Source organism: Nicotiana attenuata, chromosome 3 (genome assembly GCF_001879085.1).
Source record: "Nicotiana attenuata strain UT chromosome 3, NIATTr2, whole genome shotgun sequence".
In the NCBI taxonomy this organism is placed as follows: Eukaryota; Viridiplantae; Streptophyta; class Magnoliopsida; order Solanales; family Solanaceae; genus Nicotiana; species Nicotiana attenuata.
Genome location: NC_031991.1, coordinates 21,804,527 through 21,830,713, shown reverse-complemented (window position 1 = coordinate 21,830,713; position 26,187 = coordinate 21,804,527). Strand labels below are relative to the sequence as shown.

Genomic DNA, 26,187 nt, shown 5'->3' with positions numbered 1-26,187 from the left:
AAAACTAGCATAACAAATCTAGCTAATCTGTACTAGGATCAATATTTCCAACACCCCCCTTCAAGTTGGAGGGTGGCAAAACCCCCAACTTGGAGAGAAAACCATGATGAGCAACACCAGCCAAAAATTTGGTGAAGATATCAGCCAGCTGAGTAGAGGAGGATGTGTGAAGCAGTTGAATAAGACCTTCAGCAAGCTTGGTTCTGACCAAATGACAATCCAAGTCAATATGCTTAGTCCTTTCGTGAAAAACAGGGTTCTTGGCAATGTGAATAGTAGCTTGGCTGTCACAGAACAAGGGAATAGCAGAAGGATAGGAAACACCCAAATCCAAGAGCAACCTGTGCAGCCAAGTAACCTCACTGACAGCCTTGCTCATGGCTCTATATTCTGCCTCAGCAGAAGACATGGACACCACAGGCTGTTTCTTAGACTTCTTGCCCACAAGACTACCCCCCAAGAGCACACAAAAACCTGATACAGATCTCCTAGTGTCTGGGCAAGCAGCCCAGTCACTATCACAGAAAGCAGCAACAGAAAAATCAGGGGTATTGTTGAGAAAGGTACCAAACTCAGTAGTACCCTTCAAGTACTTCAGCAAGTGCAAACCAGCCTCCAAATGAGGCACACAAGGGGACTACACGAACTGAGAAAGATGCTGCACGGCAAAAGAGATATCAGACCTGGTATGGGTGAGAAAATTCAGCTTCCCAACCAAGGACCTGTACACCTCAGGTTTAGGAAGAGGAACCCCCTCCTTGGCCTTGAGCTTGACTGACTGAGGGAGGGGACAAACCACAGGTGTGACATCAGAACAATGGAACTCAATAAGAAGGTCATGAAGAAACTTCTTCTGATGTAAGAGAACCCTAGATGCTGAATAGAAAACCTCTACCCAAAAAATAACTAAGGGAACCCAAATCCTTGATTCTGAACTGCTGGTGAAGGAAAGACTTAAGGGCAAGGATCTCAGCACTATCAGTCCCAGTTAAAATAATATCATCCACATAAACAACTAAGACCACAATAGAATCCCCAGAAACCTTGGTGAACAGGGAGTAGTCATTGAGAGAATTCTGATAACCCCTAGAAGACAGGGCTTGAGAGAGTTTGACATACTGTCTTGAGGCTTGCCTAAGACCATAAAGGGACTTCTGCAACTTGCAAACCAACTGCCCAGAAGAGGAGGGACAAGAAACAATGTAACCAGGAGGCAACTTCATAAAAACTTCCTCATCAAGGTCACCATGTAAGAAGGCATTGTTGAAATCCAATTGAAACATAGGCCAATGCTTCTTAACAGCAACAACAATCAGGGTTCTAATTGTGGACATTTTCACAACAGGTGAAAAAGTTTCATGAAAATCAATACCCTCAACATAAGTGTCCCCCCTAACAACTAATCTAGCCTTGTATCTCTCAATACTCCTATCAGCCTTTTGTTTGACCTTATACACCCACTTGCAACCAATGGGTTTCTTGCCTGGAGGAAGCTCAACAATGGACCAAGTGCCATTAGCCTCCAAAGCTTTAAATTCCTTGGTCATGACTTCCTGCCACTCAGGTATACCAGCAGCCTGAGAATAAGTGGCAGGTTCAGCCAAAGGTTGAGAAGAAGAGAAAGCTGAGAGGGAGGAAGAAGGAGAAGAGGAGGGAAGGGAACAAACATAGTCTTTCAGATAAGTTAGAGGATTATGAGGCCTGGAGGACCTCCTGACAGGAGCAACAACAGGAGGAGATGAGGCTTGAGAGTCAGAATGAGGCAAGGGGGGGAGGGGAGAGAGGCAGAAGGAACAGGGGAAGAGGAAGGAGATCGAGAAGAAGGAGGAGGACCAGGACATGGGATAGGATGGAAATCAGTAGGAAAAGAGGGAGAAGAAGTAAACACAGAAGGAAAAGAGGAAGTGCTAGAGGAGAAAGGAAAGATATGTTTATGAAACTGAACATTCCTTGAAACAAAATAAGACTTGGCGACAAGATTATACAATTTGTAACCCTTTTTAGCAAAATGATACCCCAGGAAAATGCAAGGAACAGACCTGGGATCAAACTTATTTCTAAGGACTCTAGGAACAATAGCATAGCACAAACAACCAAAAGCCCTAAGATGGCCATAGATGGAGGTGAACCATAAAGCAATTCAAAAGGAGTTTTGTGGTGTAACAGGGGAGAGGGGAATCTGTTAATGAGATAGGTGGTAGTTCAGATGCAATTACCCCAGAAAGAAATGGGAAGTTTGGATTGGAATAACAATGCCCTAGCAGTTTCAAGTAAATGTCTATGCTTTCTCTCCACAACACCATTTTGTTGTGGAGTATGGGGACAAGTGGTTTGATGAATAATACCCTTGTCAGAAAAGAACTTAGAGCCAATAGTACTAGATCCCAGTTCAAAAGCATTGTCACTTCTAACTGTTTGAACCTGAGTATAGAAATGAGTTTCAACCATAGCAATAAAAGCTTTGAGGAGATCAAAAGCATTGCTCTTAGCACCCATCAAATGGGTCCAAGTAGCTCTAGAATAATCATCCACAATAGTAAGGAAATACTTGGCACCATGGGAAGTAGGAGAGTGGTAAGGGCCCCAAGTGTCAATGTGAATCAATTGAAAAGGAGTAGTAGAGTGAATGGTGCTATCAGGGAAAGGGAGTCTGGTTTGCCTAGCCAAAGGACATACAGGACAAGGAAATGATTGTTTAGAGGAGAGACAAGGACTAAGAACAGGAATGCCCTTCATTCTAGAAAATGTTATGTGACCAAGTCTAAAATGCCAAACAATATCCATTTTATTAGAAACAGCAGGTGCATAATTACAAGAGGAAACAACAGAACTACCAGAAACAGTACATGCAGAAGAAAAAACAGAATTTGAAACACAATTATCAGGCCTAAACATGGGTACTTGCAGCTTGTAGAGCCCATTGTCCAGTTTACCAAGAGCCAGAGGCTTCTTCAGAGAAGAGCCCTGTAATACACATAAAACCTTAGTAAACTGTGCAATGCCATCAAACTGATCAACCAACTTATGAACTGAAATTAGATTGTAGTGAAAGCTAGGAACATAAAGGACATTGTGAAGAGTGAAACTAGGAAACAAAGTTAAGGATTCAGAGTTGGTAGCTTTAACTTTGTAACCATTTGGGAGAGAAACAAGACAAGGAATAGTAACAGGTTGAATATTGAAGAGGAGTTTGAGAGAGGTCATATGGTCAGATGCTCCAGAATCAATGATCCAATCAGAAATACTAACTTGTGAAAACAACGCAGGCTTAAGAAGAACACTATAGGTAGCTATCCTACCAGCAAAATGTGCAGAAGCCATGAGTGACTGAGAAGAATCAGGAGTGACATGAGTTTGTTGCAAGAGCTGGATCAGTTGAGAACATTGGTCCTTTGTCAAGCCAGGAAAAGCAGAAGAAGAATCAGAGAAACCAGCTGGGACAGCACCACCATTGGAATGAGACACACATGCCTGAGATGCAAATGAATCAGCTGCACTATGTGCTGAAGCTTTCCTGGGACCAGCAGTCTTAGAGAATTTGAAATTTGGCGGATAGCCATGGAGCTTATAGCACTTATCAATGTTATGCCCAGGCTTCTTACAGTATTTGCAAGTGATTGCAGCCCTTTGATTGTCAAAACTCACCCTGGGAGTGTAAGGCTGCTTAGAAGACCCAGCATTGAAGGAAGCTGATTCTGAGGAAAAATGAGAGCCAGTAGACACCTGCCTCTGTTTCTCGTCACTTAGAAGAATACTGTAGACCGTGTCAATGGAAGGCAGGGGCTTGATCATCAATATGTTACTTCTGACTTGAAAATATATCATTGAGCCCCATGAGGAACTGATAGACCTTTTGTTTTTCCTCAGACCTAAGACTGCCTCTACATGTGCACTTATCATCAGAACTGGCAGAGTGAGAGGCAAATTCATCCCAAAGCTGTTTGAGTTTGTTGAAGTAGGAAGAGATATCAAGGGCACCCTGAGAAATATGAGCCACCTCCTTTTTTAACTCAAAGACCATGGCCTCATCAGCTTTCACATATCTGGTCTCAAGTTCCTTCCAAATGTCCTTTGCAAACTCAGAATAGACAACAATACGATGGATTTCCTTGGTCACAGAGTTAGCCAGCCAGGCAACAACTAAATCATTGCATCTTTGCCATTGGCGAAGAAGAGGAGACCCTTTTGGAGGTCTCTCAGAGGTTCCATGAATGAAATAAAGCCACTAAAATAGACCTTTGCCAACTCCCATAACAAGAGCCATCAAAAGGCTCAGTGACCAAGGAAGAACCTAGGAGGTCAGAAGGATGCACATATAGAGGGTGGCATGGGTGCGTATAATCATCAGGATGAAAAGGAAGACGACTAGTAGCAATATGTTCAACAGGAGTAGAATTATCCACAGGAGAGGAAGAAGAGGTACCCGACGAGATAGCCATCATCCAAAAACTCTCAAAAATAGGCAGACGCAACCACACAAAATGTCGATTTGTAAAAATTTCGATAAACCCTAAGGCATGCAATCGAAGATGAAAAACAGTAAACAAAAGGAAGGAATATACCACAATTCTTCGCAACCGGAAGAATTCGGCCTTGAAATGAAAAGAATTTATCCAGCTATGCTCCGAAAATCCAGAAGAACCACGACTTCAAATTAGGCAAGGTTGAATGCTGAGATACATCGTTGCAACCGAAAATTTGGACCTCAGATACCGGCCGGAGATAGACAACCCAAAAACGAACAACAAAACTCGAGCAATCTCACAAAAAACGAAAACTGACGAGACGAAGAAAAATTCTCCGATCAAATGAAAATGCCGGTGATACTCTTCTAGGGTAACATCGGACGATAGAGGACAACCAGATCTACGAGATTCCGGGCTCTGATACCATGTTGACAGCGGAAATGAGATGAAATCGATGAAAATTATGCTAGGGTTTACTATGGTCGAGAGAGAGAAGAGAAGCTTTCTTTCATCTGTAAAAATGGAAAAATGTACAAGTTGTTTGTATCAGACCTCTTGGGTCTACCTATATGGGACCCGACCTAACTATGCAAAACTGAAGAAAAAGAAGTAAAAGATAATTACAACTTATGTGGGCCTGGCCCAATACAAATAAAACTAGTATAACAAATCTAGCTAATCTGGACTAGGATCAATATTTCCAACACTAATACTTGATTATACAAAAATTGGATGGGCAAGTTGATGGAATTAAGAACCAACTAAAAACACCTCTTAAAGGATAAGATTATCCTGCTTCAGAAAAATCTCCCTCGATCACGAAGAGGTTCGGTATTTTGAGCAAGAAACTCTCGATTCGCTTGATAAAATAGAATCTTGGAATAGTGATCGATGATGAAGAAAGAGAATTTTTGGTTTAGCTCTCTACCTTAACGACAAAATAGAATTGATCAAATTCTATTGTGTCTGATCCATAGTGATCATTTACTAAAGAATGACTATGGTTATTAAAAAAGCATTCATAAAAAGCATCTAATGAATTGTGAGTTCAATCCATCATGTTTAGCAGAAGGACGGATATACTTTATTCATTATCAGACAATTACTTATTCAAAAATTTCGTATGGGAAGAATAATTTTATTTAGCATGGTTTGAATTTAGCATTAAGTGAAAGACTGAATTTCTAGATAAAATTTAAGCGCATAAACACACTATCATTTATCATCTGATATGCAGTACCTCACTTAAGTAAGCATCACTCACTTAACCCTCTGATTTATAGCCTGTTTGGCCTAATTTTTTTTTTTTTTTTTTTGGCCAAAAGTGACTTTTTGTGGTCAAAAGTATTTTTTCTTCAAAAAATTGAGGTGTTTGGCCAAGCTTTTAGAAGGCCAAAAAAGTGCTTTTAAGGAGAAGCATCATCAGCTTTTGAGAAGCAAAAAAAAATAGTTTATCTCCAAAAATACTTTTCAGAGAAACACTTTTGAGAAAAATACACTTAGAAACAGTTTTTAAAAGCTTGGCCAAATACTAATTACTGTTCAAAAGTGCTTTTCAATTTAATTAGCCGAACACAAATTGCTATCCCCAAAAACACTTTTTTGAAAAGTACTTTTAAGAAAAACCACTTCTCAAAATAAGTTGATTTTAAAAGTTGGGCAAACATGCTATTAGATTTAACGAATTACATTTATATTGATTATGATTGACACTCATAGTATTATATAAACTAATGCCGTAGTACCTTACGAGTTACGAAAGGCAGCAAACCAATGTGGGGCTTAGCTTGTCGACGGTCTATGGAAGCAACCAGGATTAAATTAATTTCCTTATTGTTAGAGAATTAGAACTCAACTTGTTATTAGAAAAGCTTTAATGAACACATCCACGAAAGTTGTCTGCATTCTTTTTTTTTTTTTTGTTTTTTGGAATTGAGTATTAGTTGTGTTATTAAAAGATTAGTAGGACTCCGTCCGTTATTGCAAAATTTCACCACAGCTTTGAAATAACTTGCACTGCAGGCTGGATCCTTCATTGACCTCTTGGCAATGACCCCAAAAATACAATAAATTAGTGTACGAGGACCACTACCATATCTAACCCTATATTTGACTAAATATTTGGTACAGTATTATTATTCTTATCCCATATAGGGACCATCGTTAAATATTTTAACTGTGTGATTTGATTGGAGTCTTAAGCATAATCTCGGGTTTTGAGTTGTGGAGTCGAAATAAACTAATGCTTATTCTTGTAAACATTAATCTTTTGCTTTAAAATCATTTTTATATCGACAACGTAGATTTGATGAAGTCATTTTCTTTCTCTTTTCCATTGTGAACATACATTTGTACCTTTTATATCACAAAACATAATTTATTTTTCGTTCTTTATAACTTCTCTCTTTAAATTCACCGTCTATTAAGCCTATTTTTCTATGTTTTAAGCTTTATATTATTTAATCATTCAATATTCAAATTTATTGGTGTATGGGTCCAAATTTGGAAACCACGACCATTACCGAGTAGGACAAGGAACGAGGTTATCGTGATGCAACGTCTGATGGTCGTCGTGGTGAAAGGCAACGATCAAAGGCGGTCAGTCGATGCACGACGTCCACGATAGCGTAAGCTTAATAGGAGACAGTAAGAATATGCTTTTTGAATATTCTCTATGTTGTACTTTTTAGGGGTTTTTGGGGGATTGTCCCTTATAAATAGGAAGAGTGAGCAAAGGAATAGGGGGACGAGACAAAAAAGACAAAAGAACACTTTGTAAAAGAATCATCTGAGAGGGAATACAAAAGCAGCCTTGTTCATTGATTGCACAACCGAAAATTTATATCATTATACGATATCGAGAAGATCTCAAGATTCCACAATCATCTCATTCATATTCCTTTTCTAAGCCAATCGCATTTACTAAGATTGATTGTGCATTTAAGTTATCGCATTTATGAGCATTTATTTGACTCCAACATATTAGTGAACATCATTCATCTTGCTTACTTCTTCCATCACTTGATCTAGATTTTATTACGCTTGGCTAACATTTACCTCATCATCATCATTAATTGATTTAATCAAAAAGGTTTGATATCTTTTGGTCAAACAATTTGGCGCCGTCTGTGGGGATTTCTTTAGTTAAGATTTTAGTTTCATCTAGATCATAAAAAGGGATAATCACCTCTTCCTAGCTTTGCATAAACTAACAATGGCAGGAAAAGGAGATGCAAGGTTAAAAGCAATAGCAGGTGTCACAACCAACATCCTGAACACCATCAACGAAGACGGCAGGGAAGACAACGAAAATGTGATACCGAACACTACACCTAGGAGTGACGCTTCACCTCCCCCGCATGAAAGCATAACTGCTTCGCGCGAGAAGGAAGCCTCCACGTCTACAACAGGAGAGGCACCACCGGCGGTAAAAAGACTACTGGAAGAGAGGCTGACTAACACTCTGAACAACATACTTGATAAACCCGCTCAAAGGGAGAATAGAGACATTGCACACATAGATGTCACAACAATCGCCGGCGAACAAGATGCCCCCCGTACAGGTAACACTCACACTACTATTAACACAGGTAATGACGCACTCGCAGCCATCCTAAAGAAAATGGAGAAAATGGAAAACGAGAATAAGGCACTCCGTGACCAGATGAAGGAGCATCAAGAAAGGGTCGACAAAATACCAGGCGCCCCAAAGTTGTTACCAAAATGAGACGTTGGCCGATAACCTAGTATTCACAACTACCAGCGCGGTCGATAGCAACGTTCGAAGAAATGGCAGACAAGTTTGTCAACGCTCATGCGGGAGCTAAAAAGGCGGAAGCCAGGGTAAATGACATATTCGCCGTTAGGCAGACGCACGGCGAGGGACTCAAGGACTTCCTAGCCCGATTTAACAGGGTGAGAATGAGCCTGCCAAACGTGTCAGAGGGGATGGCGGTAGCAGCCTTCCAGAACGGGTTAAGCAGGAATGGGTCTAGAGCAACCAGAAAGCTGTTAAGTAGGCTCATGAAATACCCTCCCACCACTTGGGAAGAAATCCACAACGCCTATTGCGCCGATGTAAGGGCCGACGAGGACGACCTCAATGGTCCGATACAACGGCTGACGTCAGTTCAAACTGAAGCAAGGAAAGATCGTCGTAATGACGGTCGAAGGGATCAGTTACCCCGTCTCAGCCGAGAAAGACATCAGCCCTACGTCAAGACATCCATCCCACCTCCTCCGCGGCACACAGATGTTCCCCCTCGACACACCGTGCCACACCGAAATGAAAGAGGTATGCCTCCGCTCTTATCTGATCATAATTTTTGTGTTTCTCCTTCAACAATAGTGTACGCCCTAGAGAAGCTCGGCCCAAAGGTACAATGGCCGCAAAAGATGAAATCTGACCCGAGCACCCAAAAGTCGAATGTTCTTATCGAATTCCACCAGGAAAGAGGTCATAAAATCGAGGATTGCATAGGCCTGCGGCAGGAGGTAGTAAGAATGCTAAATCGGGGACACCTGAAAGAACTACTGAGCGACCGAGGACGAGTTAACTTTGCCCGCGGACGCGAACAACCCCAGGGACCTCCAAAACCGCCTTCTCCCGCTCGTACCGTACAGATGATCATCGGCGGAGGCGATGACACAGCAATCAACCATGAAAAATTCATCACTACGCACAAAAACGGTCGATCACTCATGAACGGTATGATGACCTCGAGATAGTATCATCTTCGATAAATCAGATACCGACGGTTTGTCTTTCCCGCACTACGATGCTCTTGTTATCACTTTACGTATTGCAGATACTGATGTTAAAAGAATAATGGTGGATGACGGAAGCAGCGCGTGTATTATCCATCCTCGAGTCCTCGTACAGATGAGACTCGAAGATAAAATAATACCGCGTTGAATAACACTAACGGGTTTCAATAATGCAGTCGAACGAACTTCTGGAGAAATAGTACTGCACGTTCTAGCCGGAGGATTCACGTTGGAAACAACGTTTCACGTCATGGATCAAGATACAACTTACAACGCTATTATAGGGCGCCCATGGATACACGCCATGCGAGCAGTCCCGTCAAGTCTCTATCAAGTAACCAAGTTTCCCACTCCATAGGGGATATTCAGCATCCGGGGCGAACAACGCACCGCACAAGAGTGTTATCGCATCGCTCAGGATTACGCACATACCCAATAACTAAAAGGAGCGAGCGCGGAAGCATAGCAATCAGTGATGTCGGGAACCAAACTCGACGTACAGATAGACACTATCAAGGAACCCGACATCGTGGAATCCTACGAGTCGACCATAGAAGATCTCGATCCCGTCCAACTAGACAACAATGACAGCACAAAAAGGCTTATATCGGGCACAATCTCTCAAAACCAGGTAGTTCCATAAATTCTTAACTGATAGTGCCGATTTGTTTGCCTTCTCCCATTCAGATATGCCAGGCATCCCGAAGGACATCACCACGCACAAACTGAATGTTGACCCCATCTATCCACCTGTACGGAAAATGAAGAGAAAGTTCAATGCCGCAATCAACGACGCAGTCAGCGAAGAAGTCGATAAGCTGCTCGCCAACGGCTCCGTCCGAGAGTCAAAGTATCCCTAGTGGGTCGCCAATGTGGTCATGGTGAAGAAGAAAAACAGAAAGTGGCGGATGTGCGTTGATTTCACAGACCTAAACAAGGCATGCCCAAAAGACTCCTTTCCATTGCCACACATCGACCAGCTCATCGACGCAACCGCGGGACACGAGTTGCTAAGCTTCTTAGATGCCTACTCGGGTTACAACCAGATCCTAATGGAGGAAGAGGGCCAAGAGAATACCACTTTCATCACTCACCAGGTAATATACTGCTACAGAGTCATGCCGTTCGGACTTAAGAATGCGGGGGCGACATACCAAAGGTTAGCCACCAAGATGTTCAAAAATCAACTCGGCAAAACAATGGAGGTCTACATCGATGATATGCTGGTTAAGTCAAAAAGGAAAGAAGATCACATCGATCATCTGAAGGAATCCTTCGACATACTGAGGCAGTACGGTATGAAACTAAACCACGAAAAATGCGCCTTCGGCGTAACCTCGGGCAAATTCCTCGGTTTCCTGGTATCACAAAGAGGCATCGAGGTCAATCCAGATCAAATTAAGGCCATCGAAGGAACATCAGAAATGTTAGCCAGCAAAAAGCAGGTACAAAAATTGACGGGTCGAATAGCCGCCCTATCAAGGTTCATCTCACGGTCATCAGATAGATGCCATAAATTCTTCAATGTGTTAAAGAAAGACAACGGGCTCCAGTGGAATTCGGAATGTGTCGACGCACTAAGAAAACTAAAAGCATACTTGTCCTCACCGCCATTACTCGCCAAGGCAGATCCAGGCGAGTGCCTCCTTGTCTACCTAGCTGTCTCCGAAGTCGCGGTAAACGCAGTTTTGGCCCATAAAAACAAAGGTACGCAATCTCCAATTTACTATATCAGCAAAACCTTAATTGATGCCGAAACGAGGTATCCCCACCTCGAAAAATTGGCTATAGCATTGGTCATAGCTTCACGGAAGCTCGGACCATATTTTCAATGTCACCCTATAAAGGTGGTGACGACTTTTCCTCTCAGGAGCATCCTGCACAAACCCGAACTATCGGGTAGATTGGCCAAATGGGCCATAGAATTGAGCGAGCACGATGTAACATATCAACCGCGAACTGCAATAAAGTCGCAAGTACTCGCCGATTTCGTCGCCGACTTCAGTGCAGAAATATTGCCCGAGGTCGAGCAAGAAGCGCTTCGCACTTCCCCTGGACGACCCGACCTCTGGGTCCTCTACACCAACGGCGCATCTAATGCGTCAGGATCTGGACTGGGACTCGTACTTGAAGTCCCAACAGGCGAAGTGATTCACCAATCCATACGGTGTCCCGAAATGACTAACAATGAGGCCGAGTATGAGGCCGTAATTGCAAGACTGAAATTAGCCCTCAAGTATGGTGCACGACGAGTCATCCTTCTCTGCGACTCTCAACTCGTTGTAAATCAAATTACTGGGACTTTCCAAATCAAGAAGCAGAGGCTACAGAAATACCAGACAGAAATCCATAAACTACTACCAGAATTCGACGAATGCCGACTCGACCAAATACCCCGGGCGCAAAACATCGAAGCAGATGGCCTCGCCAAAATGGCAGCAGCAACCAAAAATATCACCAAGGAAAACGTGGTCACTCTCCTCCACTCATCAATAGACCAGGTCGAGGTACATTCTATAAATTTAACTTGGGACTGGCGCAACCGCATTGTAACATACTTGCAGGAAGGAACACTCCCGCAAGACAAAAAGGAAGCCAAAAAGCTTCGAATACAGGCAGCCAGGTACAACCTCATAAATCATGACCTTTACAAAAGGACGTTCGGCAGCCCTTTGGCCAAATGCCTTGGACCAAATCAAATAAGGCGTGTACTAGAAGAAGTACATGAGGGCTACTGCGGTGCCCATACAGGCAACCGAGCCCTCGTTAGATGCCTTATTCACGCTGGATACTACTGGCCCACTATGAAAAAGGAAGCCACGGATTACGTCAAGAAAATGTGAGCAATGCTAAAAGTACGCCCCTATGATACACCAAGCGGGCGAACTCCTACATTCCGTCACTTCACCATGGCCGTTTATAAAATTGGGAATGGATATCGTCGGACCCCTCCCAGCAGGCCGAAGTAAGATATGCTTCCTTTTGGTTTTAACTGATTACTTCTCCAAGTGGGTGGAAGCAGGTGCGTTTACCCAAATACTCGAGCAGGAAGTCATCGCATTCATATGGAAAAACATAATATGCCGCTTCGGCATCCCCAAAGAAATCAGTTGTGACAATGGATCTCAGTTCATCGGGAAAAAGACGACCGAGTTCTTCGAAAAATGGCGCATCAAGCGGATACTCTCCACGCCATATCATCCCGCGGGGAACGGTCAAGCTGAATCCTCCAACAAAACAAAATTGAATATGCTAAAGAAAAAGCTCGAAGACGCCAAAGGGCTATGGCCGGAACTGCTACCAGAGGTGTTGTGGGCCTACCGCGCCACGCCAAAAACCAGCACAGGTGAAACGCCATATTCATTAGTCTACGGGACTGACGCCATTATACCCATTGAGGTCGGAGAACCTAGCCTGAGATAATCCAATGAGAGTGGACCAAACAACGACGAAAACAGAATACAAGACCTGGACGAAGTGGAAGAACCAAGGGATATGGCTCACATAAGGATGGTAGCCCAAAAACAACAAGCAGAAGGTACTACAACAAGAAGGCCAAAGTACGACCACTCAGAGTCGGGGACTACGTCCTCAAGGCCAAAACACAAGCAACAAAGGACTCGAATGAAGGAAAATTGGGAACAAACTGGGAAGGGCCGTATAAAATCACAGTAGCTGCAAGCAAAGGAGCATTCCAATTAGAAACAATGGAAGGAAAACTACTACAAAATAACTAGAATGTCGCCCACCTCAAATACTTCCACTTCTGAAAAATGACGCCGCCCAAGTCGTACTCTTTTTCCCTCAACCGGGTTTTGTCCCAATTGAGTTTTCTCGGGGAGGTTTTTAACGAGGCGACGAGGGGGACGTCTCGAGTTCAAAGTATAATTCATCGCTCAGCTTGCCGATAGCATCTCCAAGCCGAGCGGTGAAGGGACTAAGTACAAGGAAACTCCATTGTATGTACCAAATTGACATGTATCTCCAACGTATGAATGAAAATACTCCATTGTATGTACGAAATCGACATGTATCTCCGATGTATGAATGAAATCACTCCAATTAATGTACGAAATCGACATGTATCTCTAACGCATGAATGAAACCGGCATATACGACACGCCAGCAAATAAAACAAAACATGTTACTCTCCATCGTTATTTCGCAAATGCGACGGGTTGACACTTCAACATTAGCTCGAAAGTAACACCCCTATGGCTAAGGCCATTACCAAAGAAAAGAGTTCGACATTGCTCAAACCACGACGGGTTAACATTTCGACCTTAACTTGAAATAACACCCCAATGGCTAAGGCCGTTACCAAAGAAAAGAGTACGACATTGCTCGAACCACGACGGGTTAACATTTCAACCTTAACTCGAAATAACACCCCGATGGCTAAGGCCGTTACCAAAGAAAAGAGTTCGACATTGCTCGAACCACGACGGGTTAAAATTTTGACCTTAACTCGAAATAACACCCTTACGGATAAAACTGTCGCCAAGAACAACAGTTCGACCTCAATTCGGAACTCACCGGGTTAACATTTCGACACAAACTCGAAATAACACCCTTACGGCAAAAGTCGCCGCCAAAGACAAGGGCTTGACCTCGCTCGAAACACAACGGGTTAACATTTCGACAATAACTCAAAATAGTACGAATACGGCAAAGGTCATCGCCAAATAAACAAACAACAAAAAAAATAACAATTCAGAGGTACAACAAAAGATAATTGTTCCATTACAGCTGACACATTACAAGTCTCTTTTTTTACAAAGGGCTCAAGGACGCCCTCACAAAAATAACAAAACAAAAATAAACACAACCAAATCCTACGCCACATCATCCCCCGTGGCATACACCTCATTGTACCAAGAATCGGAGGCGAGCTTATACGTTTCGTCAGAATAAACATCGTCTCCACCAGGCGTGTCGGGGTCATATCCGCACGCCTCACGAGCTGCACGTGTCTTGACACGCACATCCCAAAGTTCTGCCTCAGATATGGCTGTCCAACGGGCCATCCCGTCCCGTCCCGCATCTCGTCCCGGTCCCGTCCCATCCCACTTCAAGTTAAACGGGATGGGCCAATGTTAAATGGGACACGGGATGGAACGAGATGGCCATTTCATCCCGTTTGTCCCGTCTCGTTTCGTCCCGTCCCGTCCCATCCCGCGTCCCGTCGCGCATCCCGCCTGGATTTTTTTTTGTAAATCTAGCCGTTGGGCAACGGCTTAAATTGCAAAAATAGTCGTTGCCAACAGCCAAAAACGGGCAAAACAGCCCCTACCCCCCCTCCCCCCCCCTTCCAAACACCCCCAACCCTCCCCTCCCCCCCCCCCCAAAACTTTTAATATAATCCCTAAGTTTATTAAATTACACTTTGGCCCTATTTTCTACTATAAATACCCCCATTCCTCTTTATTTTTTCCCACAAAAAATCAATCTTCTCTCTCAAATCTCTTACATTCTAATATTCTATCTATATTATTCTCTCAATTTTGTTACTATCGAGTATCAACTATCAAGTGATAACTTTCAAGTTTCAAGTATTTGGAGCAACTTTCAAGCTTCAAATTAATTAGTCAAGTATTTGGAGCAATATTTTGGGCAATTTCTTCAAGTTTCAACATTTAATCACGGTGCACTCGTTCCATCACCTAATTTTAATATATAATTTTTGCGTATCATTTTAGTGCTTAATTTTTGTGTTTACTTTACGTGTTCTATTTTCGTATTTCATTTGTGTGTTTAATTTTTGTGTTAGATTTTTTAATTTAATTTCGTATTTAAATTATGGCATCTAAAAATGTATTTGGTATGTTTAAAAAAAGTAGTAAAAAAATAGTAAAGGTGAAAGTAGTAGTAATCCTAATCCTAACCCTTCTCCTAGAATTAGAAAACATATAGATGAAATGACTCATGTTGATGAAACTTCATTTTTCCAACCCCCCGCATGTTATAATATTAATGTCGGAGAACAACTAGATCATGAAACTTTACAAAGACAATTTGGCAATAATAATTACAAAGAAGCTATATAGGAGCTTACAAATATTAGTATGATAATTTGTAATTGGCTACTAACAGGCCTAGTTCAAACAGAACCCTTCCTAGAAGGTGGCTGCGTAGATTAGGTGCTCTTCAAAAGAATTATATTTGTATTTGAGATTTGAAAGTTCTATTAATAAAATAAAAGGCTCTAAGCGTTAATTTTTTTTATGAATTGTCTTAGTTACTTAATACTTTGAAATTATATTAAATAAATTATAACTCTATTATAAATTTATAATTACTAGAATATTTCATCACAAGTCTTTTCTTTTAATATTTTATAATTCTTTACTTAGTTTTCTAATTTCCGTTTAACATTTAAGTTTGTTAAATAAATCAAAAAACTAGCCGTTGCAAACTTTAAAAACTTAGTCATTTTCAAAAAACTAGACATTTTTTTTAAAAAAAAAAAACTACACTTAAGGCCCACAACCCGTCCCATCTCGTCCCGTTTCGTCCCGTCCCGTCCCGTTTGTTAGCGGGACAGGATGGGACGACCGTTTCGTCCCGTTTGTCACGTCCCGTCCCGCTTAAATGTCGTCCCGTCCCGTCCCGTCCTGTTGGACAACCATAGCCTTAGACGCCCTCCCATCAACATGAAGAGACTTATATACGTCAAGTTGAGCTTCGACATGAACCCACAACTCATATAAATCTCGAGGCACGACAGGGTCAGCCAAAGCATGGGATGTAGAGGGTTGCGACAGTCGTCGCACGTCCTCCGCCTTCAAAGTGGCAACTTGTTCATTTAATGCGGACAACTCCGCCTCCAGATCTCGGATACGTCCCTCAAATCTCGCTACGTTAAGCGTAGATGTCTCCACCTCCTTGTCCCGTTCTGATCTACAAACACGAAGGGCGTCTTCTAGAGTTGCTGCCTCAGAAACGACAGTTGCCCTATCCCTTTCAGCATGAGCCAATCCATCAGCATTAGCACTCAGCTCTCCTCTAAGGTCGACGACCTCCGCCGCCTTCTTGTCAAGCTCGGCAGTTAAGTTGGCCACCTTCACTTGGAGGTCGGCATTATCGGCCATCACCCCCTTACTCAGCTCGAGCTCATCTTCCTTGGACTTAAGGGCCGCCTCAAGTTCATCACAACGGGCAATGGCCTTCATCAGGTCCTCATCTCGCTCTCTCAGCTCCTCGACCTTCCGCGCCAATTGATCCTCCTTTTACTTAAGCCCGTCACGGAACAGCTGAAAGTCGCTGTCCTGAGTAAAGAGATCGGCCAACACACGATGTTTGGTACGCTATTCCTTATATTTGGTGGTCACCTTCCCAAAAACAGTCGTCCTCCGCCTATCCCTACGTTCACGCTCGATCTCCATGATGAGGGTCTAGTATGAAAAGCAAAGTCAAAACAAAGAATGGGCTAAGGATACAAAACAGATCCAAAAACGAAAAGAAAAGAGAGAAGCATTTACCCGCAGAGCCATGCCGGAAATGCTCCATGACAACTCTGCATCGTTCATCGCCTTAAGTGCCGCACTCTCAGAAGCAGCGCACAAAGGGGCAAACACCGACGCTGCATGCTCGCAGTTCGACAATAAGTCGTAATCTCCAGGGACGACGATGTGTCGGTCAAAACCCTCCGTCCTTACTTCTACACGAGTATGACGTTCCAAGAACTCTCGTACATCTTCTGGGTCGACGTCCGAACCCAAACCGTCGCCCTCGGCGTGTACGCCTCCTCCAACGACAGACGATGCGCCACCCTCGGCGGAGCGTACAGATCCCCCTCCTTGGTATATTCCTTCGGTCCGGGGAGACCTTCCTGCCAAAATGGCATCCGCCATAAAAACAGGCACAGGTGCCGCCTCCGACGCACCAGTTCTGTTCTTTCCAGTATCAGTGGCAACGGCCTTCCTGAGTTCTACCCTCCTCCTTTTCCTCGACGGAGATTCGTCCCCATTGGAGGGCTCATCCATGAGGTGATAGACTGGTCGGGAGGATATCTCATCCCGTACAATCACGTCACGAGAAGAGTCTCTAGCTTGTACGGATTGAGCACGCCCCCCTCGGACGGACTTAGCCAAGGCAAATTGCATCCCTGCTGATGCGATGGCCTGGCGAAATGCAGAGACTGGGGCCTTCTTCCTCGAAGCCCTACGACCTATCATCACAAGGAGTCGTATCAATAAACGACAACAAACATCCAAAGGTCAAAACAGAGGAAAACACTTAAAGCGGTCCAATCTCGAGTCCCCACCACGTAAGGTAGTACACGGGCTACCCAGTCCTTTATACCGACGACGGGACGAGGTGTACGCCTCACAGCTCCACAGGAAAGTTACAAATAAGTACAAAGTTGGAAAGAACGAAAGTAAACAACAAGTACCAACACCTACGGTTATGATTCCACCGATACGGGAATCCAGCGGGGTCCGACACCAAGTGCTCGGTTCTAACGAAAAAGTATTTATGCCAAAATTTGCGGCTTTCCCGATCGTCTGTTCCGACCACCAGCCCGTTGGTCCCACGATGCCTCAAGTGTATCATAGTGCCCCTGTGAAAACTAGGGAAAACCAAATGTAAAAAGTGATGAAGGCCAACTTCACACCCCGCCAACTCCGCATACTTTGTCAATACTAGAAATATCTTATACGTATACGGAGATAGTTGCGCCGGGCAGACCTCATAGAACCGACAGAATTCCTCTGCTAATGGAAGAAGAGGGAGGGAGTGGCCGATCACAAAAGGATATACATAAAAAGCACAATATCCCGGTCTATTGACCTCTACGAGGTCCCTCTCAGCCGGAATCATCTCGACATGGGGGGGGAATGTTGTACGTAGATCGAAGGTCATCTATATGAGCCTGCTTAGTCTCAGAAACCACCGGAGCGGGAGAAGGGACATGTTCTTTAAGAAAATCATTCCGAGACTTAGGGTTTCTCGGTAGTATCTCCTCCACGGTGGGAAAGCTGTACCCTTCCTCTACTGCCATATCCTCACCACCAGAAGGAGGTGCCATGGATAACAGGGTGGCGTCAGAAATCTCTTCGTGTGACCGATGTGTTCTGGGCATCTCGATGGCAGAAGGTATGTTGATAAAACGCAAAACAAAGAACGATGGACGGAAGAAATGAGCAGAAAAATCACGAAAACAGAGCTGAAGACACAAGAAGAGATGACCAAAGAAGATAATACATACACTAGAGAGGAAATGAATAAAAGTTCTTGAAAAAACAACCTTCACCTATTTATAGGGTTGGGTGGCACCAGAATCGAAGCGGAAGGCTGCCAATGGCACCAAAACCAAAGCTACAAGCAATCAGTCTCTGTCTCGAAAAGACGCGTAATGATGACGCACGTGGGAGTGACGTCATTTCCCGATAAGCTACCCCATACAGGATACCGTGGAGCGCACCGCTCTTTCGTTATTAGTCAAACTGTTATAATTCAATAGCCATATTTCTTCGCGGGTACAGGCGATGTCCGTTTATTAAGGACGCACAGGACCGCGACCTCAACAAGCGGAGGGACTAACTGTATGGGTCCAAATTTAGCAACCACGACCATTACCTAGTAGGACGAGGAACGAGGTTATCGTGATGCAACTTCTGATGGTCGTCGTGGTGAAAGGCAACGATCAAGGGCGGTCAGTCGATGCACAACGTCCACGATAGCGTAAGCTTAGTAGGAGACAGTAAGAATATGCTTTTCGAATATTCTCTATGTTGTATTTTTTAGGGTTTTTGGGGGGATTGTCCCTTATAAATAGGAAGAGTGAGCAAAGGAATGTGGGGACGGGACAAAAAAGACAAAAGAACACTTTGTTAAAGAATCATCTGAGAGGGAATACAAAAGCAGCCTTGTTCATTGATTGCACAACCGAAAATTTATATCATTATACGATATCGAGAAGATCTTAAGATTCCACAATCATCTCATTCTTATTCCTTTTCTAAGCCAATCGCATTTATTAAGATTGATTGTGCATTTAAGTTATCGCATTTATGAGCATTTATTTGACTCCAACATATTAGTGAACATCATTCATCTTGCTTACCTCTTTCATCACTTGATCTAGATTTTATTATGCTTGGCTAAGATTTACCTCATCATCATCATTAATTGATTTAATCAAAAAGGTTTTGATATCAGTTGGTCAAACAATTGGCCTGATAATTCCCGTGACAGCTCAATTAAAAAGGTTAATCCCCTTATAAATGATACCTTATTATTTTAGTGTTTTATCTCGAAATTATTAATAATTAGATTGTATTCCCCAAAGGAGCAAAGAATAGCTCAATTCTTTAAAGGAGTAAAGAATAATTCAATTCTTTAGTGACTTCTCAATCTATTGAGTAGTCAAACTCCAAATCTTCAACTTTACTTAACATCCTTTAAAATATTGAAAAACAATAAACAAAAACAAGAAAAGAATGAGAAAAATAATTAAGTATAGGAAGTGCACGTACAGTTCCACAAAAATTAATGGTCGTCATGATATTTCTTTCAAATCAAGAATTTAATTTTTAAAAAAAAGTCAAAAAGAAGCATAATTTCTGCAAAATTCACCACGTTTCTCTTACTTCTGATAAATATGCCATTTTTCCTCCTTTGAAACTCCAAACAAGAAGAAACACTAAAGCAGGGGAAAAGGAGACAGACCTTTAAAACGTCACCGTTTTAGTTCTCCACTTCCTCCTGCTTTGTTCATTTCAATGGCTGAACAAAATTCAACGAATAAGAAAACAATTCCACCATATATGAAAGCACTTTCCGGTTCATTGGGTGGGATTGTGGAAGCCAGTTGTTTACAGCCCATTGACGTTATCAAAACTCGGCTTCAATTAGACCGGTCCGGTTCTTATAAAGGAATTGTTCATTGCGGTTCGACAACTATTCAGAATGAAGGCGTACGGGCTCTGTGGAAAGGTTTGACGCCGTTTGCTACTCATTTGACTCTCAAATATGCGCTGCGTATGGGTTCCAATGCGGTTTTGCAGGGAGCGTTTAAGGATTCGGAAACGGGTAAGCTTAGTCCACAGGGTCGGGTCATGGCTGGTTTCGGTGCGGGTGTTCTTGAAGCTCTTGTTATTGTCACGCCATTTGAGGTTGGTTAATTTCCACATTTATCTTGTGATTTTAGTTCTTCTGAATTCATTTATTAGTTTTGCTCGTATGGCCAATGATTACTTACCATTGGTAAGTTTAAAGTTTGAATTATTTCTAGAAATAGAAAGTTGTCATTTTTCTTGGACAAACTAAAAAGGAAATACGATCACATAAATTAGGACGGATGGAATACGTCAGCTGAGACTATCCAGTCACCTGAAGCTTCGTCTCGTTTTGCCTAAGTGTGTTAGATTTTTCTCTTGGTGATATTGCAGCTTGAAGTACTGATAATAACAAGGAGATGGTTCGAGACAAAGAGCTAAGTAAACTAAAACTAACCATAAAAAGTGTAGGTAGAAGATAAAGTAATTGAACTTTACATGCAGAAATGATTCTGCACTGTTAAAACAGAGTGATTTGGATAGAGGATCAATAACTTAGATTGGTTTTGGATTGTTTTCATACTTGCAAATGCCAATTAGAAGCTTATCAAGTTGGTACACCAATATGTTAATAGGGTGTTTATTTTAAAGGTGAGTTTTCATTCAATCACTTGATCGCACTACCAAATACTGCTTCAAAGTCTGTAGCTATATTGTTCCTGTCGTTCCTGAGATAAGTTCCTCTAGAATATGACATCTAAATTGCTATAACAACAAAAATATATAAAAGCTGTTACAATGTGGTAGACCTGAAACAAAGAATTGAACATGTGTCTATATTCTACACTATTAGAGTTTGGGCACCCATAGTTTGGACTCATTTCAGATTTTTGTTTTTATTTCTTCGAACAAGGCAAAAACATAGGACAAAAATTATCCCTTAAAATCCCAAATACATTTTCTCTAGAAGAATGGATTAGCAGGGTCTTTGTCCTTGCCTTCTCCTAGAACTGAGGTCATTTCTGTGCTCATGTACACTCACCAAAGACTAGGCTTAGAATGACTTATGATCTCTTGATCATCGTTCATTATCACTCATAAGGGATGAGAATTTTGCTGGTAATTAGGCCACCCTTCCTCTTTTTTGTACAGGAAGAAATTAAATTTTCATTTTTATACTCTCTTTTCTCATATTTGCTGCAGTCATGTGATAGATAAGTAAATATGCTAATTCCTAGCAAATGAAGGAAGTAGTTTATACATAGTAGTGTTTCAAAAGTTGCAAAAACTGAATTATCAATCTTCTGGTTAGATTTTACTGTCATTTCTCTGCAATTACCTGCACTTCTCTAGAAAAATTATGTCTCAACTCTCAACTCCCAAATTAAGTGTCAGTTTTATTTTAGGTTGTCTCAGCACACCACCCACTATTTGATACTTTTCTACTCATTTTTATTAGTATATGAATGGTTGGATTTCACATTAGACTACAAATCCTTCAATCTATTGACTTCATCTCCAATTGTGGAACCACTTTTGTTTGCATAAAATTTCAACTGACATTAATACATAGAGTGGGACAATTAATTGAATGATATGCTGGTTTATCCACATAGTGGAAGAACATTCTAATTATCCATGTTTTCTAAATTTCAAACAAAGCCATGAATAATTTATCACAGAATGACTGGTAGGTATTTGATCAGATGGGGTTAAACTGAGGTTCTGTGGAAACCATATATGCTCAGTGCAGACCGTAGCTGATTTATGTGGTTTTCCAGTTGATTAAGCATATTTTGCCAATAAATGGCCGGTAATTTATAGTTAGGTTTAAGGGAAGGGGTTTATTTCTTGAAGAATTAAGGAAGGAGAAAAGCCTTGCTAGTGAAAAGAACATATATTAGGATCGATGATTGTAACATTTGTTAGTTTGATTATTCTTATTCCAAAATAGGAATTTTGTAGCCCAACTGTGAACAAAGCAATTGTAATAAAAATATATGTATTAGGAATTTTCTAGTTCATTCAAATTAATAGATATGCACAGAAGTATTAGTAGTTCTACTATTATTATTTGTGATTAGTGTTGATCAACTGCCCAATGAGTTGAAGGCAGGCAATAAAGTGCCCAAGAAGGACGTAAGATAAAGCCGATTCACCAAGATAGAAGAGGTCCTTAGCTAAGTGGAGTTCACAGTTTGATAAAGGGTGCTTACCCTGTGCAGGAAGTGCAAGTGCTCCCCGGTTAGCGTGGGGTTAAGGGGAGAATCGGTGTATACCATACTCACGATTCTCCTTGGATAAGATAGATTGGATCAAGAAAACAAGGCTTAGGGAAAAAGAAGCTCTGGAGTGTCGCTTCACAATTAACTAGACTGAGAAATCAAAGTTTAGATATGGATATGCAGCTTTAGTGCCTTGTAAGAAAAAAATAATAATTGGATATGCAGCTCTAGTGGGGGTGTTGGAATAAGAACACCAGGTTGGATTAGAAAAAATTAGAGGAAATAGAGCAAGATTGCTGAGCTGAAAGCTTATGCCATGGTTACAACACAGCAAAGAGCATTAGAAATTTAAGTGCTACAGAATACAGTTGAAAATAAATATAATATCAAAATGTCAAGAGCGATTCAAAATGGTGCTAAGATGAAGAAGAATTAGGGAGAGTGGGACAAAGGACCAATTTGTTGCTTTTCCATATAATGTTCCTTTTAGGTGGTGGAAAATATCATTCACTTTGGATTTTTATTTGTTTGTTGGCGAAGACTCCTGTAAATAGCTTGGATTTGTGACATCCGGTGATTCATTAATGTGAAAAAGAATAAGATGACAGAGCAATAAAGGGAGCAGAGAGGACTAACGCTATTTATCGTACAAGGGTATATTAGCCACCTGTTCCAAAAGAAAGTAGTGGAACTTGGATCAACAGGCAATAGTCTTCTCTTTTTAAGATACGTAGTGGCTCATTCTTTGAATTGTGAGGTGTATGCAAATTTACCAATAGAGAAGAATTTGGTGTAGTTGAGTCCAAGCACTCAAAAGTTCTGTGACATATTCAGCCAACACTTTAAACAGATTTTGTAAAAGCAGATAGGAAGAAATTTGCCTCACTGTGATACATCGGAGTTGACCCAGCTTTATCATAGGTTTTATCAATTTACATTGACAACCATCCATTTAATAGAAATTAATGTTACAGAGCAACTCATATTGTCCTTCAAGTTTGATATCCTCTTTTGAACGGAAAAGAGAGCTGAGTTGATGGTGATGGATACCTAGTGATTCCTGAGGAGTATGGAAGGGTCCTCAAAGGATGTGGAAACATTTGGATGGAATACTTATTTTTAGCTTAACTGTGATGCTTCAACCTTCAGGGCACGTACAAATTGCTTGTATTCTGCACTGTACATGTGTTTCACATTTTTTGACAGAAGTCTTTAAAAGCTAATGAAAGCATCTGTAAAATGATTAAACTCTGGTCCATTTGTATATGCTCATTTGTTGAGCTTTACTTTCATTTTCTACTGATGCTAGGCTTGAAGTGGAATAACGTATTCGTGGTTCCAAACCGAAGGTTGTCCTGTATCACTTGTCTGGAATAGCATCTACGTGATATTAATTTCTGGTCATTTGCGACTTTGCATAATATTGGCATTACTGCTAGCATTTCTAAAATGGAATAGCATAGAAATAGACTTTTGAAAGGGAAGTCAGCTTAAATCACTAAAAGATTGTCAAACTTTGGTAAGTGCAGGTGGTGAAGATTAGACTACAGCAGCAGAGAGGATTAAGCACTGAACTTTTGAAATACAAGGGACCTATACACTGTGCTCGTATGATAGTTCGTGAAGAAGGCATTCTTGGTCTCTGGGCAGGTGCTGCCCCAACTGTTATGCGCAATGGGACGAATCAGGCCGCCATGTTTACAGCCAAGAATGCATTCGACACTATGTTATGGAAGAAAAATGAAGGTGACGGAAAAGTTCTTCACCCCTGGCAATCTATGATATCAGGATTTCTGGCAGGTACAGCTGGTCCCATATGTACCGGTCCATTTGATGTTGTGAAAACAAGGCTGATGGCTCAGAGTAAATCTGGGGGTGAGTTGAAGTACAGAGGTATGTTTCATGCCATCTCAACAATACATGCAGAAGAAGGATTACGTGCCTTGTGGAAGGGGTTAATTCCCCGGCTCATGAGGATCCCACCTGGTCAGGCGATTATGTGGGCTGTGGCTGACCAAATAACTGGCTTTTACGAGAGAACATATTTGAAAAATGCACCTTTATAGGTAATACTGCAGTTTTGTCCTCGCCTTTTCTTCGTTCTGGTTCTTAGTTCATTTTTTGGCAGAAGCTCGGCAAATTTTCCTTTATAGTTCCTTTGTCTATTGATTTAACGCGTAAAAATGATGGTTCTACACCTTATCCACATTTTACTGAGATGCCTCAACCTTAACAATGTTTGTTTGGATTATCTCGAGCTTTACAGGCTGGGGAACGAGTTTTGCAGTGAAATTAACAGTTTATGAAATCCCAACTGGTCAGATTGAAGTGCTTCAGAACATTGTTAATTTTTTATCCTTGTCAAAAAGGAAAAATAAAAGACATTTCTTTTTTTTTTCTTTCTTTTTTTAAATAATAGTCGCTCTAGTATTCTCCAACTTTGACCGGAGAAAGTTACTGGTAACAGTTCCATTCCTTTTTCAAATAGAGCAGCTGAAGAAGTATAGCTGTACAAAAAATTCATATTTCAAACCAGTTATGTCTATTTATAGGTCGCTCATTACAAAAATTGGCCAATTGATAAAATATTACTAATATTAGCCAAATTAGCCAATTAGCTATTTGTAGCAAAAATATATCAAATTTTTGCTTTGTTTTGAGTGAGTGTTATTAGAATAGATTGGGCACAAGTTAAGGAGCTTGAATCTCAGTTTTGGGATGATTTGGTGAAGTTTTGAGGTGGTTTGAATTGAAAATTCGGTAAAAACTGAACATGAAAAAAAATGATGTGTATCACACTGCGTATTATTTGTGTATTACATATGTATCATATTTGTATCTATTGTGTATCACATATGTATCATATTTGTATCTATTGTGTATCACATGTATATCCATGTATACCTATGTGTGAGATACATGCGTGATACATGTATGATACATGTGTCGCAGAAGACTTTTTTGAACACGATTTAATTACGAATTTTGATACAAACCAGTCCAAATCACCTCCAATCTTCCTCAAATTTTGTATATTGACTTATCTATATATTTTCAATGAATTCAACTATACCCATTGAAAAAGTTCCGTTTTTGTTTAGATTTTTGGAATATTGTATAGATTTTTGTATTTCATCACCTTATTTGCTACCCGTCCATGAAACTTTCCTTTCCGTCTTGTATCTAGTGTTGCTTAAAAAATATGGAAGGTGATTTTTGCATGTGATTCTTTGAGAGAAAGAACCCTATTATTTGATTTTTTTAATTTTTGTTGGCTAGTTTTGGTAAGTCTATGACTAATGGCTAGAGGTAAGTTATAAATCTCAACTTACCAACCTCTAGCCATTAGTCATAGACTTACCAAAACTAGCCAACAAAAATTAAAAAAATCAAATAATAGGGTTCTTTCTCTCAAAGAATCACATGCAAAAATCACCTTCCATATTTTTAAGCATGATTAGCAACACTAGATACAAGACGGAAAGGAAATTTCATGGACGGGGTAGCAAATAAGGTGATGAAATACAAAAATCTATACAATATTCCAAAAATCTAAACAAAAACGGAACTTTTTCAATGGGTATAGTTGAATTCATTGAAAATATATAGATAAGTCAATATACAAAATTTGAGGAAGATTGGAGGTGATTTGAACTGGTTTGTATCAAAATTCGTAATTAAATCGTGTTCAAAAAAGTCTTCTGCGACACATGTATCACGCATTTA

The 26,187-nt window shown here is 41.2% G+C and overlaps 3 protein-coding genes across 3 annotated transcripts; 1 reads left to right on the top strand and 2 right to left on the bottom strand.

The window, feature by feature from the left end:
• LOC109224220 lies at positions 2,905–3,792 on the bottom strand. The gene is made up of 2 exons (XM_019388806.1): positions 3,300–3,792; positions 2,905–2,964 (listed from the first exon to the last, which is right to left on the bottom strand). The coding sequence occupies exons 1-2, from the start codon at positions 3,790–3,792 to the stop codon at positions 2,930–2,932; spliced, it is 528 nt and encodes a 175-aa protein (XP_019244351.1). The 3' UTR covers positions 2,905–2,929.
• LOC109224219 lies at positions 3,800–4,439 on the bottom strand. Its single transcript, XM_019388805.1, has 2 exons — positions 4,237–4,439; positions 3,800–4,193 (listed from the first exon to the last, which is right to left on the bottom strand). The coding sequence occupies exons 1-2, from the start codon at positions 4,437–4,439 to the stop codon at positions 3,800–3,802; spliced, it is 597 nt and encodes a 198-aa protein (XP_019244350.1).
• LOC109223395 (mitochondrial succinate-fumarate transporter 1) lies at positions 19,795–24,789 on the top strand. Its single transcript, XM_019387690.1, has 2 exons — positions 19,795–20,353; positions 23,991–24,789. Exons 1-2 carry the CDS (start codon positions 19,961–19,963, stop codon positions 24,525–24,527), a joined length of 930 nt encoding a protein of 309 aa, XP_019243235.1. The 5' UTR covers positions 19,795–19,960; the 3' UTR covers positions 24,528–24,789.

Coding starts and splice junctions, on each gene's coding strand:
- LOC109224220 (XM_019388806.1), bottom strand. CDS start 3,792: ATGATCAAGCCCCTGCCTTCCATTGACACGGTCTACAGTATTCTTCTA. Junction 2,965..3,299: donor GGCTTCTGCACATTTTGCTG/GTAGGATAGCTA, acceptor TGTGTATTACAG/GGCTCTTCTCTGAAGAAGCC.
- LOC109224219 (XM_019388805.1), bottom strand. CDS start 4,439: ATGGCTATCTCGTCGGGTACCTCTTCTTCCTCTCCTGTGGATAATTCT. Junction 4,194..4,236: donor TGTTATGGGAGTTGGCAAAG/GTCTATTTTAGT, acceptor AACCTCTGAGAG/ACCTCCAAAAGGGTCTCCTC.
- LOC109223395 (XM_019387690.1), top strand. CDS start 19,961: ATGGCTGAACAAAATTCAACGAATAAGAAAACAATTCCACCATATATG. Junction 20,354..23,990: donor TTATTGTCACGCCATTTGAG/GTTGGTTAATTT, acceptor TGGTAAGTGCAG/GTGGTGAAGATTAGACTACA.